An 18,155-nucleotide genomic window follows, 5' to 3' on the forward strand; every position below is an offset into this window, starting at 1 on the left:
TTGCCCTGAGGCTTCTAATTCCTAGAAAGTTCAGCTGTGAAAAACATAACCTTGTTTTGTAGTGAGGGCAAATAAATTGGCATGAGATCTTTGGAATCAACTTCTCTGGGCTCATTGTTTTTTTTTTTTTAAATATCCCAAAATCTAATTTACTGGGCATAACCTGTATTCTCTGCTTTTTCCTACTGACAAAACACGCTATGGCGACAAAAACGGTTGAAACTAGCGGGTGGCCCAGCGAACATGCCCACATTGGCATACATTTGATCATTTTCAAGCCTTAAAAAGGTATTTAGGGAACTTGTTACATTACATCAGAAACACTAGTTTCTCATGTCACTCATTTAAGTTTTTATTTTAAAACTTCATCAATGGCAGTGTCCAAGATCAGGTGGACTGATATGGGCTAGTCCTGCGTTGAGCTGGTGTGGGAAAGCCCTGCGTTGGGCTGGCCTGTGTTGGGCTGATGTGGGCTTGGTATGGGCTGATGTGGGCTTGGTATGGGCTGATGTGGGCTTGGTATGGGCTGATGTGGGCTTGGTATGGGCTGATGTGGGCTTGGTGTGGGGTAGCCTGTGTTGGGCTGATGTGGGCTTGGTGTGGGGTAGCCTGTGTTGGACTTGTTGTGGGCTAGCTCGTGTCGGGCAGATGTGGGCTCGCCCACTGAATACCCACATGGGGCCAATGGGGTTAATGTTTGCTGGGGGCCGTCCTATTGCCTCTGACCAGAATATCCCCTTGGACTGTCATTTTCTGTTCATTTCCTGATGATTCCGCATGTTGAATCGCCACCATTGGTCGACACCCAGCAGGTAATCGCTAACACACCGCGTCCACCGCTGCTTTTAGCAGTTGGTCTTTGTGCTTTGTCTACTAGACAACTACGGTAATGACCAATGTAGAAATCCATGGTATTGTAATCAGTCTGGTTGTCTCTGATGCTCCATCCAAAGAATTGATTTCCTGATTTCTCAGCCATGATGCTTACAATGCCAAACCTGACATTTATATAGACTAATAATTTTTCAATTACATTCTTTGTTTTGTACCTTTACATTGTTAGTTTAAAAAAAGGCACGCTCACTTTTACTTACTACTTTTGCAATTATTCATAATCAACTCAGCAGTCTTACAGCCTTGTGTGCTTTCCAGCAACGCAAACAAAGTGTCAGTGTATGCCACAAACTGGCACTCCGTCGAGAAAGAGCACTTTAAGATTCACACTTCGAAGTCGTCAACTTCAGAGCTCCTTTGCTGTGCAGCATTTTCAGCGTTTTGAACTCAAGTGGCATCCTGTGAGGGCCTGCGTTGGAGAAGTATCGATACTTGAGCATGTCGTAGTAATGGTACTTCACCATATTTCCATTTGCGTCCCGCGGAAAGGGCCAGAATCCATACAAGTGAATCTCGTCGCAGAAGCGCGTGGCCAAAGTGTACATCAACAATCCGGTGCTGGGCCGTTTGATATTGATTTTGTTTGTCAGCCAGTACCTGGAAAACAAGAACAAATTGTTTTACTAAGCCTCACTCAGACTTACAGTAAACATGATTCCATCACTGATACAGATGGCTACAAACATCTCACTGCTATTATCTCTAGTAATCCACAATATAACAGCAGAGTGCCAGGTACGTATTCCCTAAAACACTCAAAATGGCCCCAATTCTCTGTAGTAGCCTAAATAATGCTGGCGGCAATGTTGTTTTGTGATAGAATAACAGCTCAGACTACTAATTGAATGGAATGACAGCTCCTCCGTACTCAAGTTATATCCACGCCGAAGGCTTATGGGCTGCATCCTCGGAGGCTTCAACACATCAATGGATTCGAAACAGAAAAGGGAAATTTTTGGAGAGAGACTCCCAACGACTGATGAATTAAAGAACAACCGACAGTTTTCAATTCCCAAGACAGATGTGTGTGTCGAGGAGAATGATAATTTGGATTGGATGAAAAAAATAGCACATTCTCATGCCGGGGAAACAAATCCAAGTCCTTATTACTATAGACCAAATAAACCGACATACCTAGATCATTATTTGCCTCTGCAATTGATATTTTTACAATAACACAATGCACTGTCCAGTGAAATGAATATTGAGCCTGAAGTGTACAGGATAAAAATATTATTTGCAGTGGGTCAGTGCCCAGTAAACATGTACACGTCTGGCTCGGCTGACATATGTAATGTGGAGAGCGTTTGCACATTGGAAAGACATCACAGAGATATTAGAATAGATTTTAGAACGTAGACATTTGAAATACATCGTCAATACTCTTGCCTATGTTTAAAAGATGTCAAAACAACATATTCCTGATGTATCCTGTACACGTCGAACCAACATTGAGGTTTGTGTGCTATCTGAGTGGCTAACACTTGATCCCACCCAAATTATCACAGATAATGGTAATTATAAAGGCCAGTGCCGTCCTAAACGTATATATTTGATTTACTTTAAGCCACAATCTTTATTTTTCAGTCAACGGCAGTCCGCTATAGACTTGGTTTGCTATAAAGCCGGGAGATGGGGCTTGAGAAATGTAACCACTCTCCATTTCACGGATACAAGGACTGACAGTCCATGAGGTCAACATGATAGTTTAAACCACATTTTGAAGCTATACACATTATTTGTTTACATAAACAATTGAGAAAAATAACCTTATTGTTTTGTGTCATGATAGACACAATTGAACTATAAAAAGCCATAAGTAATATTATTCTAGAATCACTCAGTGTATATTTACATAGTGTATATATATCATTAATTTAAACAATCAAAAATGGCTATACCTATCACAGGTTGGGCCTTCAAATGAAAACCATTTTGATAGGTCTGTCCCATGGACCTGTTAGCCATGTCCCTCCTTCAACCAAACTATATTTAGCAGCGAGGCAGGGCAGCAGAAAGACAGAACAGAAAGAACACAGTGCTTGGCTGCTATGGCAACTCACAAGGACATCAAATGAGCCCATAAAATCAGACAGTCACAACCCGTGCCCCTGGGGGAACTCTGCACGGCTAACAATCAACCCACAAAACAATTAACTAATCAACCAGTCAATTGGACAATTAATACATTGCTGTGAATTTGTCCTGGGGGGAAATGACAACTGTCACAATGATCCTCTCTTTAACTCCTACGGAAAAGCTCGAGCTCGTAAACCGTATGTTCGTGATAATAACAATGTTTCAAAATAAGGTCTCACACACGTTCTCCTTTCAAAGACGTTTTTCCATAATAAGGTCTCACACACTTTCTCCTTTCAAAGACGTTTTTCCATAGTAAGGTCTCACACACTTTCTCCTTTCAAAGACGTTTTTCTCATCACTCCTTTCACTGCCTCTATCCTTTCCTCCACGGCTCGCAGAGTTCTAAATTGGAATTGAATTGAAGCCAATCATATTTGACATTGTCTTATACCTAGCAATCTATCTGCGTATGAAGACATGAGCACAGATGGAAATGTAGCCTGCTGAGAAGGCATGTGGAATGTCATGCTGATTGTAGCGTGGGGAGATGTGATCGGCGGGTTGCCCGGTTTCTTTAGCATGCTGCGTGAAGCGGTGCACACTAACACGACACACTGCAGGTAGCTAGCTCCTAGCTCCATGCCCCCTTTAGAGGTCACCCAAGGTAGCTAGCTCCTAGCTCCATGCCCCCTTTAGAGTTCACCCAATGTAGCTAGCTCCTAGCTCCACGCCCCCTTTAGAGGTCACCGCAGGTAGCTCCTCCTAGCTCTACGCCCCCTTTGATGCTGGATGTCAGCATTGGTGGGCAGTTGCTATGTAGTCACCCCAATGGCCCCTGGTCAAAAGTAGTGCACTATATAGGGAATAAGGTGCCATTTGGACGCAGCCTCCCTTTCTAGGCAGTACGGCCAGATTCATGGGGGTTTGGACACCAGGTTCATGGGGGTTTGGACACCAGATTCATGGGGTTTGGACACCAGATTCATGGGGTTTGGACACCAGGTTCATGGGGATTTGGACACCAGATTCATGGGGTTTGGACACCAGATTCATGGGATTTGGACACCAGATTCATGGGGTTTGGACACCAGATTCATGGGGTTTGGACACCAGATTCATGGGGGTTTGGACACCAGATTCATGGGGGTTTGGACACCAGATTCATGGGGGTTTGGACACCAGATTCATGGGGATTTGGACACCAGGTTCATGGGGATTTGGACACCAGGTTCATGGGGATTTGGACACCAGATTCATGGGGTTTGGACACCAGATTCATGGGGTTTGGACACCAGATTCATGGGGTTCGGACACCAGGTTCATGGGGTTCAGACACCAGATTCATGGGGATTTGGACACCAGATTCATGGGGATTTGGACACCAGATTCATGGGGATTTGGACACTAGATTCATGGGGTTTGGACACCAGGTTCATGGGGTTTGGACACCAGATTCATGGGGTTTGGACACCAGATTCATGGGGTTTGGACACCAGATTCATGGGGTTTGGACACCAAATTCATGGGGTTTAGACACCAGATTGAAATTCTTTGATATTTCCCTTTGGAAAAATGTGGGTTTCAATGAGATAAAAACAAACAGAGAATGACATCACTGGTCCATCTCTAGGTGTAAAAATAATGTTAAAGGTTTAGAGAGGCAGGTACTTCAGTCTAGCCTAGTCTACAATCGGTTTGTGCCGTCTTGCCAACTGTCACGACAACGTGACAGTGACCAACAATTTAAAATGGTTCTCTCCCAACACAATTTGCAATTAATGGCACATTGATAGAATGCATTAGACCTCCAGACCTCAGATCTCAGACCTCTAGAGTTCTTCCCATATAGTCCCTTATTCCCGACATAGTGCACTACTTTTGACCAGGGCCCCTCCATTTTATATAGGGAATAGGGTGTGTGCATGGCTTACTTTATACTGAGCTGTAAGTTGCAACCAATTGTATAATAGGCAAGCATTTAATGGCCCACAACTCTTTATGAACAGCTACCTGACTGTGGGGGTGTGTGTGTGTGTGTGTGTGTGTGTGTGTGTGTGTGTGTGTGTGTGTGTGTGTGTGTGTGTGTGTGTGTGTGTGTGTGAACATACTGTAGTGTATACCGTATGTGAGAATGTGTGTCAATGTGTGCATGCATATACATTACCAGTCAAAAGTTTTAGAAAACCTAAAAGTTTTTTGGTAACTACATGATTCCATATGTGTTATTTCATAGTTTTGATGTCTTCACTATTATTCTACAATGTAGAAAATAGTACAAATAAAGAAAAACCCTGGAATGAGTAGGTGTTCTAAAACTTTTGACCGGTAGTGTATTACACGTGTGGCAAACCTCAACTCACCCTCTCACCACGTGGATGAGCCTCAGTGACGGGTAGGCCGTCCTCACCCTCAGCTTCCTCTTGACGATTAGCTCGTTGACGCTCTCCACGTGCCTCTCTCCTCCCTTCACCATGAAGGCCGGGATCCACAGAACGCTGTCGTTGAGCCCCCGCAGGCGCTGGACGAACCTCTCTGTGTCCGTGGCGTTCTTCAGGCCGCCATACGCCCTCTGGATGACAGAGGGGTTCATGGTGGTGAAGTCGGACCGCAGCCCCACGTCCTCGGCGAACTCGGACAGCGGCGGCAGGTTACAGCTAAATCAACAACGAGTCATTTCAGAAAGGGTACAACCTCGAACAGCGTTGCTCTTTCACAATACCAATAAGCTTAAAGAGGGGGAGAATAAATGTTGTTCTTTGTAAGGGCGGTCAAACTTCAGAGTCTTCACTCCTGGGTCCTGGAGAAGCTAAGTGTTAACGCTAGTTTTTGTCCCAGCCCTGCACTTACACACTAACCTTAGATTAGTTATAACAGGTGTGTTAGTGCTGGGCTGAAACAAAACCTTGTGTACACCCTGTAGCTTTCCAGGACCAGGAATAAAGAGCAATGTTCTAGAGAGGCTAGGATTGTACATACAACACCACTCAATACTCTGCAAACAATAGCTTTGGGCCCTGGTCAAAAGTAGTGCACTACTGTTACTGCCCCACCAAGTAAAAAGACAGTAACTGCTCAAAACATGTAACTGAGGAAAAAAAAGCTTTTATTTACCTTGGATTCACAGTAACTTTATGCAGTTACTGCTAACATGACCCCCATTTTCTCCAAAACACAATAGAGGCAGGATACTTGTCCACATGATTAAGCATGTATTTAATGTAGCAAAAATGACATTAACTCATTTTAGACCAATTGAGCAGTTACTGCCTTTTTGCTTGGTAGGGCATTTTCAGGGATAGGGCTCCATTTGGGACGACATCATTATGTCTGAACTGGGCTGATGGCACAATGGAAATATTGGTGGAAGGTATTTCCTTCCTTTTTTACTGTGCTTTTCTCCCACAACAGGTTGTGGTATCGCATCATGAGTCAGACTATACAGAAGTAGCATCTTTGGTCCACGCTAACAGTATGTGCTTCTGGCTTTGTCTGTTTAATATTCACAACAGCCATTTATGAATCATAACAATCTTCTTATCGATGTCATGTCATACAATATGACATATGAACCTAACTGTTATAAACGCTCAGGTAATTTAAATTCGTATCATCGAATGATTTTTTATGTAAGTATCACTAAGCTGGAGGCAAACCCAAACACCAGACAAGAGAAGAGTGATGCTATTTTTCTGATTTAATTTCATGTGGCCCGCATGGGCACATAAACCCAAGAACCCCTCGTTAAATGCAGACGGGGGAATAAATTGACCAAGCTTCTGGCTAAGAGCCAGTCTCCTTAAGTGTTGATCCAATAGGTGACTTCTATTCATCAGATAATGACAGCTAATATTGTCATTACCTTGAGTGTTTTCTATGAACATATATACGTTCTGGAGGGGTTAACCACGGTCTAATGACAGCGGAGGGAAACGATATTATGGCTTTTATGCCCAGGCAAAAAGATCCAACCTTTTCTCATAGAGTGTCAGAGAATGTCTATGCCTTCACTGCGTTAAGAAGTCCCAATCTTGGTAAAAACATAAACCAGACATGGTAGCCTTAAAGGGATCCTATCATATGATTCAAAATGCATCATCAGTTTGTGGAGCTTGAAAACTTGAACGCTGACATACAGAATATGAACAAAAAACTAAAAAGGCAGCAGCAGTACCGTATGACAAAGTCATGGCTGTCGATTTCCTTGCCACATCCGCTGTTGAGAAGCACACCGGAATTGCCCACCACCGCGCACGTTCTGAAGCGCTTGTTTTTGAGCGGAGAGACGTCTGGTAGCAGGCTGTGAAGCGTGTGGGAGACGTTGAGCGTCCGGCGTCTGTCGAGGACGTAGTGGATAGTGTCGCCTGGTTTGAAACTGCTCTTCACAACCGAAACGTCCCTCTCAGCATCCAGGAAACGCAAGACATCCTTCCTGTATGTTAGTCAGAAGAGAAGTGTACTGTAGTGACGTAAGTCAACTCTTAATTCATGCCTGATTTCCCAGAGACAGATTAAGAGAAGTACCAGACTGAAAAGCATTCACAATGGAGAACCTCCATTAAAAGGGCTTTTTAGTCCAGAACCAGGGTTATTCTGTGTCTCGGAAACCGGCCTAATGGGTTTCTCCATTGAAAGGGCTTTTTGGTCGAGATTTGGGCTTAAGATAACCTTGTCCCATAGGTCTACTGTATAATAGACTTGTCCCAATAGAACCTCTGTATGATAGACTTGTCCCAATAGTCCTACTGTATGATAGACTTGTCCCAAAGGCATACTGTATGATAGACTTGTCCAAAATGCCTACTGTATAATAGACATGTCCCAATAGGACTACTGTATGATAGACTTGTCCCATAGGTCTACTGTATGATAGATTTGTCCCAATAGGCCTACTGTATGATAGACTTGTCCCACAGCACCTCTGTATGATAGACTTGTCCCATAGACCTACTGTATGATAGACATGTCCCATAGGCCTACTGTATGATAGACTTGTCCCATAGGCCTACTGTATGATAGACTCTTCCCATAGCCCCTCTGTATGATAGACATGTCCCAATAGTCCTACTGTATGATAGACTTGTCCCATAGGCCTACTGTATGATATACTTGTCCCACAGGTCTACTGTATGATAGACTTGTCCCAAAGGTCTACTGTATGATAGACTTGTCCCATAGGACTACTGTATGATAGACTTGTCCCATAGGACTACTGTATGATAGACATGTCCAATAGGTCTACTGTATGATAGACATGTCCTATAGGCCTACTGAATGATAGACATGTCCCATAGGCCTACTGTATGATAGACATGTCCCATAGGCCTACTATATGATAGACATGTCCCATAGGCCTACTGTACGATAGACATGTCCCATAGGCCTACTGTACGATAGACTTGTCCCATAGGCCTACTGTATGATAGACATGTCCTATTAGTCCTATTGTATGATAGACATGTCCCATAGGCCTACTGTATGATAGACATGTCCCATAGGCCTACTGTATGATAGACATGTCCCAATAGTCCTACTGTATGATAGACATGTCCCATAGGCCTACTGTACGAAATACATGTCCCAATAGTCCTACTGTATGATAGACATGTCCCATAGGCCTACTGTATGATAGACATGTCCCAATAGTCCTACTGTATGATAGACATGTCCCAATAGTCCTACTGTATGATAGACATGTCCCAATAGTCCTACTGTATGATAGACATGTCCCATAGGCCTACTGTATGATAGACATGTCCCATAGGCCTACTGTATGATAGACATGTCCCATAGCCCTACTGTATGATAGACATGTCCCATAGGCCTACTGTATGATAGACTTGTCCCATAGGCCTACTGTAAGATAGACATGTCCCATAGGCCCACTGTATGATAGACATGTCCAATAGGCCCACTGTATGATAGACATGTCCAATAGGCCTACTGTACGATAGACATGTCCCATAGGCCTACTGTATGCGCTGCTCTTCTACATGACATGGCAATGATAGAAGAGTTGGCTTCAGCACATGATAAGGGTTTAGACAGTCTGTTGACAGTGATTGATTCAGTTCTTTTGATGTTGGAGGATCACACCTCTGTTCTATATTTGATGAAAATATGTCACAGTTCTCTGGTTGTTAATGATGAAATCTTAATGGGGAATGTTCTGTTTTGATTCATTACAGGTCTCCTGTTGTGACAGATGTAAGCATGTATCCAACATGACAGCGACAAACAGTATGGTGTCTCAAAAACATCTAACGCTAAGCAAGATGATGAAGAAAGAAACCACAGTATATGAAGCACCCTAAAATGCTGGTGCAATGTGTTCCAGTCAACCTGCTGCAAAGTTTGAAACATTAGGTGGGCCAGAGAAAAAAAACAAGAAGATAAATGAGCAAAAATGGCCTACATTTTTCACAGCGAGTCAAATAGCAATATCTTGATTGGCTTTGTAATTACAATATGCTGCATGGGGGAAAAAAAGCACGGAAATAAGTCCCAGAACAAAGGCTCGGCTAAATGGGCAAAAAGCCTCTTATGTCATACAGTAATGAGAGTTTTGCAGTTTTCTGTCTCTTTTTCGCTGTCTCAGAGGGCTATGTGTTCTATTGCAGTCCAACGTCGACGATTCCCTAGACACAGAGACAGAGGGGCAGGCCGCTATTCTTAGGCATGGAAGGCACATTTCCCCAATAAAAAGAAAAGTTGTCTCACCGCAAATTAAGCGCATACGCAGTTGCGTAGCCAGAAATTAGCTGGTGGGTGGGCCTGCAGCTAACTTCCTTAAATTATAGACATTTTGCAATAGGGCAAAGTTTCAGTTTCATAGCTAATCTCATGCTATTCTACACATTTTGCCATGAGGCTGAGAGAAAAGTAAAGCTAAAATAAACGTGTGTTGGCTGTGATAAAGGCACTGGATTATGAGCGGTCTTGTTTGCTAAATGAACAAATGAAGTAAGCTGTGGCATGGTGCATATAGCCATAGAAACACAGTGACAGATGCCTCCATGCAGTCATATTCACAGCTTATCGGGGGTGTGGCTTTCAGTTAGTTATTTTTGGCAACACATCCCGTGAGAGTGAATGTCATCCCAGTTCACCTGTTATGTTATATTTCATCAAATCTGACTAACCCAGTGCACTGTTTGCTATAAATTCTATCTGACGGTGTTTGCATGTTTAGGTAAAAAGACAACAACAAAAAAGTCCTGTTTGGAACACTGACAAGTAAAACAAATCTGATTGGGTGGACTTGGCTCCCCACTGGGTGGACCAAGTCAGACACGACTGACCCCAGTCGGTGGCTAAAAAGGAAGACAACCTTCTACAATGACAACCTCCCCAAAGTTACAGTATAATACAACAGTGTTGTAAGAATATAATAAGTATCTCAACTCCTTTATGATATCATGTATAGAAATAGTACACAGACTTCTTCAGAAGTAGTACATAAGTAATATAGACTTATTGACAAGAGTGTTTGTTATGAAAAGGAACGACCTTCGGTATAGATTCTTATGCCATTAAATGCAGTCAAATTAGATGTACGAACGTGTTGACACTGGTTGAACTGTGTCACAAAGCAATGAACTTGAGTTAATGTTGACCCTGAAAATGATTCATCCTCCTCATAGTCTCCAGTGGTTTCCTACTGTATATCTGCGTCCTAAATGGAACCCTATTCCCTATACAGTGCACTACTTTTGACCAGGGGCTTATAGGGCTGTGGTAAAAAAGTAGTGCTATGTAGGGATATAGGGTGCCGTTTTGGACTAATCACATATCGCTGAAAGAAAGGACGTGCTTTGTTTCAGCTTTTTTTATACTACTGGACTTAAGACAGGAAGGTTGTCTCTATTTCTGTGTGTGTGTGTGTGTGTGTGTGTGTGTGTGTGTGTGTGTGTGTGTGTGTGCCACTGAGCAGAAGACTGTACAATTGTGGTGTATGAGGTCAGTAATCCTCAGACAATGTGTGCTCTTGGGGCTGGTGGTGTAGAGAAGATCTCCATTGTGTCAATTCAAGCCTCTTTTAATCCAATATCAATAACTGGACAAGTGGTGACTCACCTTATCATGAGAACTAGTGAGGAATTGACCCGCCATCCTTCGACCGAGTGCTGGAAAAAGGAAGGCACACCACTCCTGCTGCTTTTCTCCGAACTATTGACCATAAGTCTTGAAGTGCCGAGTTCACTGTCGCTGAAATGAAAAATATTATAGAAAAAAAAGACTTTATTGTTCAATGTCCCCACACATGAACGAGTACTTGATCCTTGACACACACACACACACACACACACACACACACACACACACACACACACACACACACACACACACACACACACACACACACACACACACACGTGTCCAGGTTCTTTGTTTTAATGTGATATGATTTCTCATTGAGGTGATTGCACCAGTAATTACATTGGAATGAATGTCAGAAAAAGGTACCAGAGAGATCATGGACTAGAAAAGAGGGCTTGATTTGTACAGCAGTACACCCTGAGTTCCATGCGCACCCAGTCTTTTGTCCTTAATATGAAAGCTCTGTTGTTTTCTGAAAGAGATACCGTGAACCCACTGTCAATTTGACATTGTTTTTCATCCATCACAGGGTACAGTCTCTTATAAAGGTGTGTGTGTGTGTGTGGTACACACACACAGTTGATTGTCCTTGCTTGGGCTACACCTACTCTTGGCAAGGACAGTTGATTTTGGGAAGGTTATTTATGTAACTTCCTTTATATTTAGAGACGTGCTCTACAGAGAAAGTCATGGCAGCTTTCAGAGTCTTCCAAAAACAAGTGTACTAATATCTTTAACACATACGTACGTGTGATTAGGGTGAAGCACCATTCACAAGAATACTTTTACTTTTCTGAAAGAGCTACTCCCAGTCCATTCGCCTACCTTAACATGTCTATGCATGGTTACCCCAGTGAACAAAGCCCCGAGCCCCAGACATTCTCAAATGTTATATGACTCACAGCATCTGACTCACAGCATCTGCCAGGGTTGCCTGGGATCAATGAGGCACGGTGTGTGTGAACTGACGATCTTCAACAGATATAAGTGGACACAATGGGAAATACCCTACTGTTGGGACTTAGCTGTTCACACGCATAACGACCACTGAAGTTACTTCCTATTGGTGGTTGCAACCTGATTAAACTCATTGTTTGGCTTAAAACAAAAACAGCTTGGATATTCAAATGTGTAACCTTTCAGGCTAGCTGCAGTGGTGGTTCAAGAGACAATCATCTATAGTTTTTCTAAATCCTTGTAATACTAATTACATTTTGAACAGTCTTAACTCTCATGAAGGGATACGACAACATCAGTTGATAGATGGGTTGTTGTTTTCGTTTGACACTTCCTGCTTAGATTGGAGAAAAAGGGAACCGCAGGTCTCTTGCGTAGGCTCACAGTCTACTGCTCAGTGCCACACACACACACACACACACACACACACACACACACACACACACACACACACACACACACACACACACACACACACACACACACACAGACACAGACACAGACACAGACACACACACAGACACACACACACACACACACAGAAAGAGAGACAACAGTAGTATAAAAACCTGAAACAAAGCACGTCCTTTCTTTGATGGTATCATCCTACTGACAGGTGATTGTGTGCCGTTCTGGCTCGGACAAGACGGCTTACTTACCTACTGACTGGTGATTGTAACCTAATTATTACAATAATTTAAACCTCACTTCTCTTTTATAAAGCTTAAATGAACCCTTCAGCGTTAACTTTAACTAAGTGGGAATAAATGGGAAGCTTTCCAACTGAGGCTTGTTCATACAAGAAATCACATATTTTCAGTTCCCGGTAAAGATGTAAATACCATTTCTTTGCGTACTCAGAGCGTGCGCAGACCAGCTGGCTAGAGTGTTTACGGACATATTCAATCTCTCCCTATCCCAGTTTGCTGTCCCCACTTGCTTCAAGATGTCCACCATCCTTCCTGTACACAAGAAAGCAAAGATAACTGAACTAAATGACTATCGCCCCGTAGCACTCACTTCTGTCATCATGAAGTGCTTTGAGAGGCTAATTAAGGACCATATCACTTCCACCTTACCTGATATCCTAGACCCACTACAATGCACATATCGCCCCAACAGATCCACGGACGACGCTATCGCCATTGCACTGCACATCCCACAAGAACAAGAGAAATACCTATGTAAGAATGCTGTTCATTGACTATAGCTCACCCTTCAACACCATTGTGCCATCAAAGCTCATCACTAAGCTCGAGGCCCTGGGTCTGAGCCCCGCCCTGTGGAACTGGGTCCTGGACTTCCTGATGGGCCGACCCCCAAGTGGTGATGGTAGGCAACAACACCTCTGCCACGCTGATCCTCAACATGGGGGGCCCCACAGAGGTGCGTGCTTAGCCCCCTCCTGTACTCCCTGTTCACCCGTGGCTAAACACGTCTCCAAATCATTCATCAAGTTTGCTGAAGACACAACAGTGTCTGATAGGCCTGATTACCAACAAAAACAAGACAGCCTACAGGGAGGTGAAAGCCCTGGCAGAGTGGTGGCAGGAAAATAACCTCTCCATCAACGTCAACAAAACGAAGGAGCTGATCGTGGACTACAGGAGACCGCACAGAGAGCACCCCCCCATTCACATCGACGTGGCTGCAGTGGAGACTGAACACTGGTCACTTTAATAATGTTTACATACTGTTTTATCCACTTTATATGTACAGTATACACTGTTTTCTAGTCAAGGTTCATCCTATATAACTACTGCTGTACACACCTTTTCTATTCATATATTCTCCATACACACCATATTATATACATACATACATACATACATACATACATACATACATACATACATACATACATACATACATACATACATACATACATACATACATACATACATACATACATACATACATACACACATACATACATACATACATAACTGTTCAAAAGTTAGTATGTATACCACCGTTCAAAAGTTTGGAATCATTTAGAAATGTCCTTGTTTTTGAAAGAAAAGCACATTTTTTGTCCATTAAAATAACATCAAATTGATCAGAAATACAGTGTAGACATTGTTAATATTGTAAATGACTATTGTAGCTGGAAACGGCTGATTTTCTATGGAATATCTACATAGGCGTAGAGGGCCATTATCAGCAACCATCACTCCTGTGTTCCAATGGCACGTTGTGTTAGCTAATCCAAGTTACTCCCTTCACAGAACAGCGCAAACTGGCTCTAACCAGAATAGAAAGAGGAGTGGGAGGCCCCATTAACGTGGCATGTTAGGATAATTAACGTGGCTGGTTAGGAGGCTGTTCTGTGAAGGGAGTAGTACACAGCCTTGTATGAGATCTTCAGTTTCTTGGCAATTTCTCGCATGGAATAGCCTTCATTTCTCAGAACATGAATAGATTGACGAGTTCCAGAAGTAAGTTCTTTGTTTCTGGCCATTTTGAGCCTGTAATCGAACCCACAAATACTGATGCTCCAGATACTCAACTAGTCTAAAGAAGGCCAGTTGTATTGCTTCTTTAATCAGAACAACAGTTTTCAGCTGTGCTAACATAATTGCAAAAGGGTTTTCTCATGATCAATTAGCCTTTTAAAATGATAAACTTGGATTAGCTAACACAACGTGCCATTGGAACACAGGAGTGATGGTTGCTGATAATGGGCCCATTCAAAAAAAGAAAATCTGCTACAATAGTCATTTTCAACATTAACAATGTCTACACTGTATTTCTGATCAATTTGATGTTATTTTAAATGGACCATTTTTTTGTTGCTTATCTTTCAAAAACAAGGACATTTCTAAGTGACCCCAAACTTTTGAAAGGTAGTGTACATACACACACACATACCCGTGCTACACACACACATACCCGTGCTACACACACACATACCCGTGCTACACACACACATACCCGTGCTACACACACACATACCCGTGCTACACACACACATACCCGTGCTACACACACACATACCCGTGCTACACACACACACATACCCGTGCTACACACACACATACCCGTGCTACACACACACATACCCGTGCTACACACACACATACCCGTGCTACACACACACATACCCGTGCTACACACACACATATGCTATACTTTATATATGTTCCGAACTCTGACATCTTTCTTTTTGGAATATGTGCCTATTGTTTTGTTTTGTTTTTGGAATATGTGCCTATTGTTTTGTTTTGTTTTTGGAATATGTGCCTATTGTTTTGTTTTGTTTTTGGAATATGTGCCTATTGTTTTGTTTTGTTTTTGGAATATTGCCTATTGTTTTGTTTTGTTTTTGGAATATGTGCCTATTGTTTTGTTTTGTTTTTGGAATATGTGCCTATTGTTTTGCCAGGTATTATTACTGCACTGTTGGAGCTAGAAACACAAGAATTTCACTGCACCTGCGATAACAACTGCAAATCTGTGTACGCAACCAATAAACTTTGATTTGATACAGATAACTGACAAAATAAAGGAAACATCAACCTAAAATGTCTAAATAGGGCATGGGCCACCAGAACAGCTTCAATGCTCCTTGGCATAGATTCTATAAGTGTCTGGAACTCTATCATCCATCATTTGGTGTTTTGATGGTGGTGGAAAAATCAGGGCATTTGGTGTCATTACAGACCACAATTCAGGTTTTTTGTTGTTGTGGGTGTTCCCTGATATCAGGAAACGCCCATTGATACCTGCCATTGGTCAGTTCTGGTGTTATGAGACTGATGGTTTCTCAACACAGATGATTTGTTGACAAAGCAGGTTATGGATAATTAACGTGGCTGGTTAGGAGGCTGAGGTTAAGGTTAGGAAAAGGGTTATGCTTAGCTACAATTGTCAAGAACTCTTGTCCCGACACAAAAGAAACGGCCAAGGACCAATGGCAAGCATCAATGGCGCGTAACTTGAAATCAAGTAAAGCCTACAGTATATCAGAAAACACTCCTAACTGAGCTCCGCAATTACACCCTTCTCATCTCAGGCACAACCACCGACTGTTTCCTTGTCGAGATTCAAACGGGACATGCGGGTTCACGCCTCGTCGCCCTCTTAGAGGAACAGCAATGGCGAAACAGTCAGTGGCTGTATTTGATGAATGTTTTATTAAAAAGTATAGATTTCAGCAAAGAAAGGCACGCAACAAAGGACAAACCTAGGTACACAGTAAGAGTTTAAGAATGTACATTTTTGAAGTGTCAACGCATAGTAACTGGAAAGAGTCAGAGGTTCATTTTAAAAAGAAATAAACTCTAGTCTGCACTCAACTCAGTGGAGGAGTTGAGGTACATGGCAACCTTCACCTGTACTCAGAGTCCCAAATATGGTATCCTTAAACTAGTGATCGAGTCTTGAGGGTTCACACACACACACACACACACACACACACACACACACACACACACACACACACACACACACACACACACACACACACACACACACACACACAATGTTGTAACGCATAAGATTTGATTGATTTTGTTTGCATTCCAGTATTTTGAAAAAAGTGAAATCCTATCAACTAAAAAACTATATTTCTCTGTATAATGAGATTTTGTCCCAATGTGTGTGGCTGAGGCTCAGAATGAGACGTCCGCATGCCTCATCGACTCTGGAGCATTCAGAGAGAAATGTGTAAAATCTTTGAAGAATCCACTCACATGCCACAGTCAATATGATACCAGCCAATTAAATAACTAGAAAATACTGAATAGCAGCACTGTGTCGTTTTGACATTGTGCTCACCGGTTCAGTTCAAACAAAGGAGAATTAAGCGTCCATCCCAATACAATTGCTATGGGCTGGACAATGGCAGAGGTGTCCAATTGCAGGACACTGGCACAGATCTACCAATATACATCTAAACAAAGTCCTAAAAACGAAAATGTATCACGAGGATACATTCATTGACCAAGTCTCAAAGTAGAAAACCTCTGCAGCGCGCCTTATGGTAATACCTGTGTTCCCAAGCGTGTTCCAGCTATTCTATTGGCCATATCGATGGCAAAAGAACGTATCATACCCAGTGACTTGAGCTTCCTGATGTTCTTCACTTCTAGTTATTTCTTTCGTCTTGTAGAAGATCACCAGGATGCTTATTGTGCAAATAGTCCAGCGTTTCCGTGAGAGACGCATCTCGCAGAGTGAGTGACAGAATCCTTAGCGATAGATTCCCCTTTAAAATCCTTTATTGGTTAGATTTGTCCCCCTTCCGAAGCGCTTGTCTCCTTCTGCTGCGCGCATTACCATGACTTACAGCAACTACACCATATCCATCGTATGAAGCCCATCTTTATGATGGAAAGGCAACGTAGCCAATCAACTCACTCCGTTTTGCCCATGCAAATATTCGGGGTTCTCTAAACCAATGGTTATAGGGAAGGGCGTCAACTTTCACTTTGAAGTTACGTTAGAGATCTATAGCACACTGAGCGTGGCCAGACGTAACATTTAACAGATAGAAAGACCGGTAGACCGGTAGACGCTGTGTAGGCGGAGGAGCTCTGGACTCCTTGCTGACTATCGCAAAGACCAGGTCTGCAGCGCATGTGCCCCCATTTTCTGTTCAAACATGGTAACAGTTTACCTTTATCCTGCGGGTATGAAAACATTAGGATGCAGTTAAAACTCCTTATATTTACATTTTAGCTGACGTTCTTAATCAGAGGAATTTACAGGAGGGTTAAGTGCCTTGCTCAAGTGCACATTGACAGATTTTTCACCTAGTCGACTTGGGGATTCAAACCAGCAACCTTTCGGTTATTGGCCCAATGCTCTTAACCGCTAAGCTACCTATCGACTTCATGAGCATACATGACCACTTAAAATGTCTTATTTTCAGGTCTAAAACAGTCCCTGATTAGAGGGGAACAATGAAAAAACACCTTGGAACTGGCTTCAAGGTTCCGAGTTGAATTTGAGGGTCCTATGGCCTAGTACTGGCACAGAATACCACCGACATGTAGACTACACCACTTGGGAGGAAGTCTTAGCATGACCAAATGGAGGGTTAAGAAAAATGAACGACCAATCAGATGTTGAACTGTCAGAATATAACTCTGGATCTCTTGAAGGACACACTAGGCAGTCAG

General features: G+C 42.7%; 1 protein-coding gene and 1 long non-coding RNA gene across 2 annotated transcripts; one reads left to right on the forward strand and one right to left on the reverse strand.

Annotated features, from left to right (window-relative positions):
* Positions 1-117: 117 nt before the first annotated feature.
* On the reverse strand, positions 118-17,361 carry st8sia4 (ST8 alpha-N-acetyl-neuraminide alpha-2,8-sialyltransferase 4). The gene is made up of 5 exons (XM_029710421.1): positions 17,087-17,361; positions 11,050-11,181; positions 7,148-7,405; positions 5,337-5,630; positions 118-1,491 (listed from the first exon to the last, which is right to left on the reverse strand). The coding sequence occupies exons 1-5, from the start codon at positions 17,197-17,199 to the stop codon at positions 1,212-1,214; spliced, it is 1,077 nt and encodes a 358-aa protein (XP_029566281.1). The 5' UTR covers positions 17,200-17,361; the 3' UTR covers positions 118-1,211.
* On the forward strand, positions 7,367-9,906 carry LOC115160104 (uncharacterized). Its single transcript, XR_003868999.1, has 2 exons — positions 7,367-7,442; positions 9,162-9,906. It is a non-coding gene; the product is annotated as an uncharacterized LOC115160104 (long non-coding RNA).
* Positions 17,362-18,155: the final 794 nt, after the last annotated feature.

Source organism: Salmo trutta, chromosome 23 (genome assembly GCF_901001165.1).
Source record: "Salmo trutta chromosome 23, fSalTru1.1, whole genome shotgun sequence".
In the NCBI taxonomy this organism is placed as follows: domain Eukaryota; kingdom Metazoa; phylum Chordata; class Actinopteri; order Salmoniformes; family Salmonidae; genus Salmo; species Salmo trutta.

What these genes read in the sequence shown, in the direction of transcription:
- st8sia4 (XM_029710421.1), bottom strand. Translation starts at nt 17,199, where the DNA reads ATGCGTCTCTCACGGAAACGCTGGACTATTTGCACAATAAGCATCCTG. An exon ending in TCACTAGTTCTCATGATAAG is followed by an intron (nt 7,406 to 11,049) that starts GTGAGTCACCAC and finishes ACTAACATACAG; the next exon opens with GAAGGATGTCTTGCGTTTCC. An exon ending in CTCATCCACGTGGTGAGAGG is followed by an intron (nt 1,492 to 5,336) that starts GTGAGTTGAGGT and finishes CTTGTTTTCCAG; the next exon opens with GTACTGGCTGACAAACAAAA.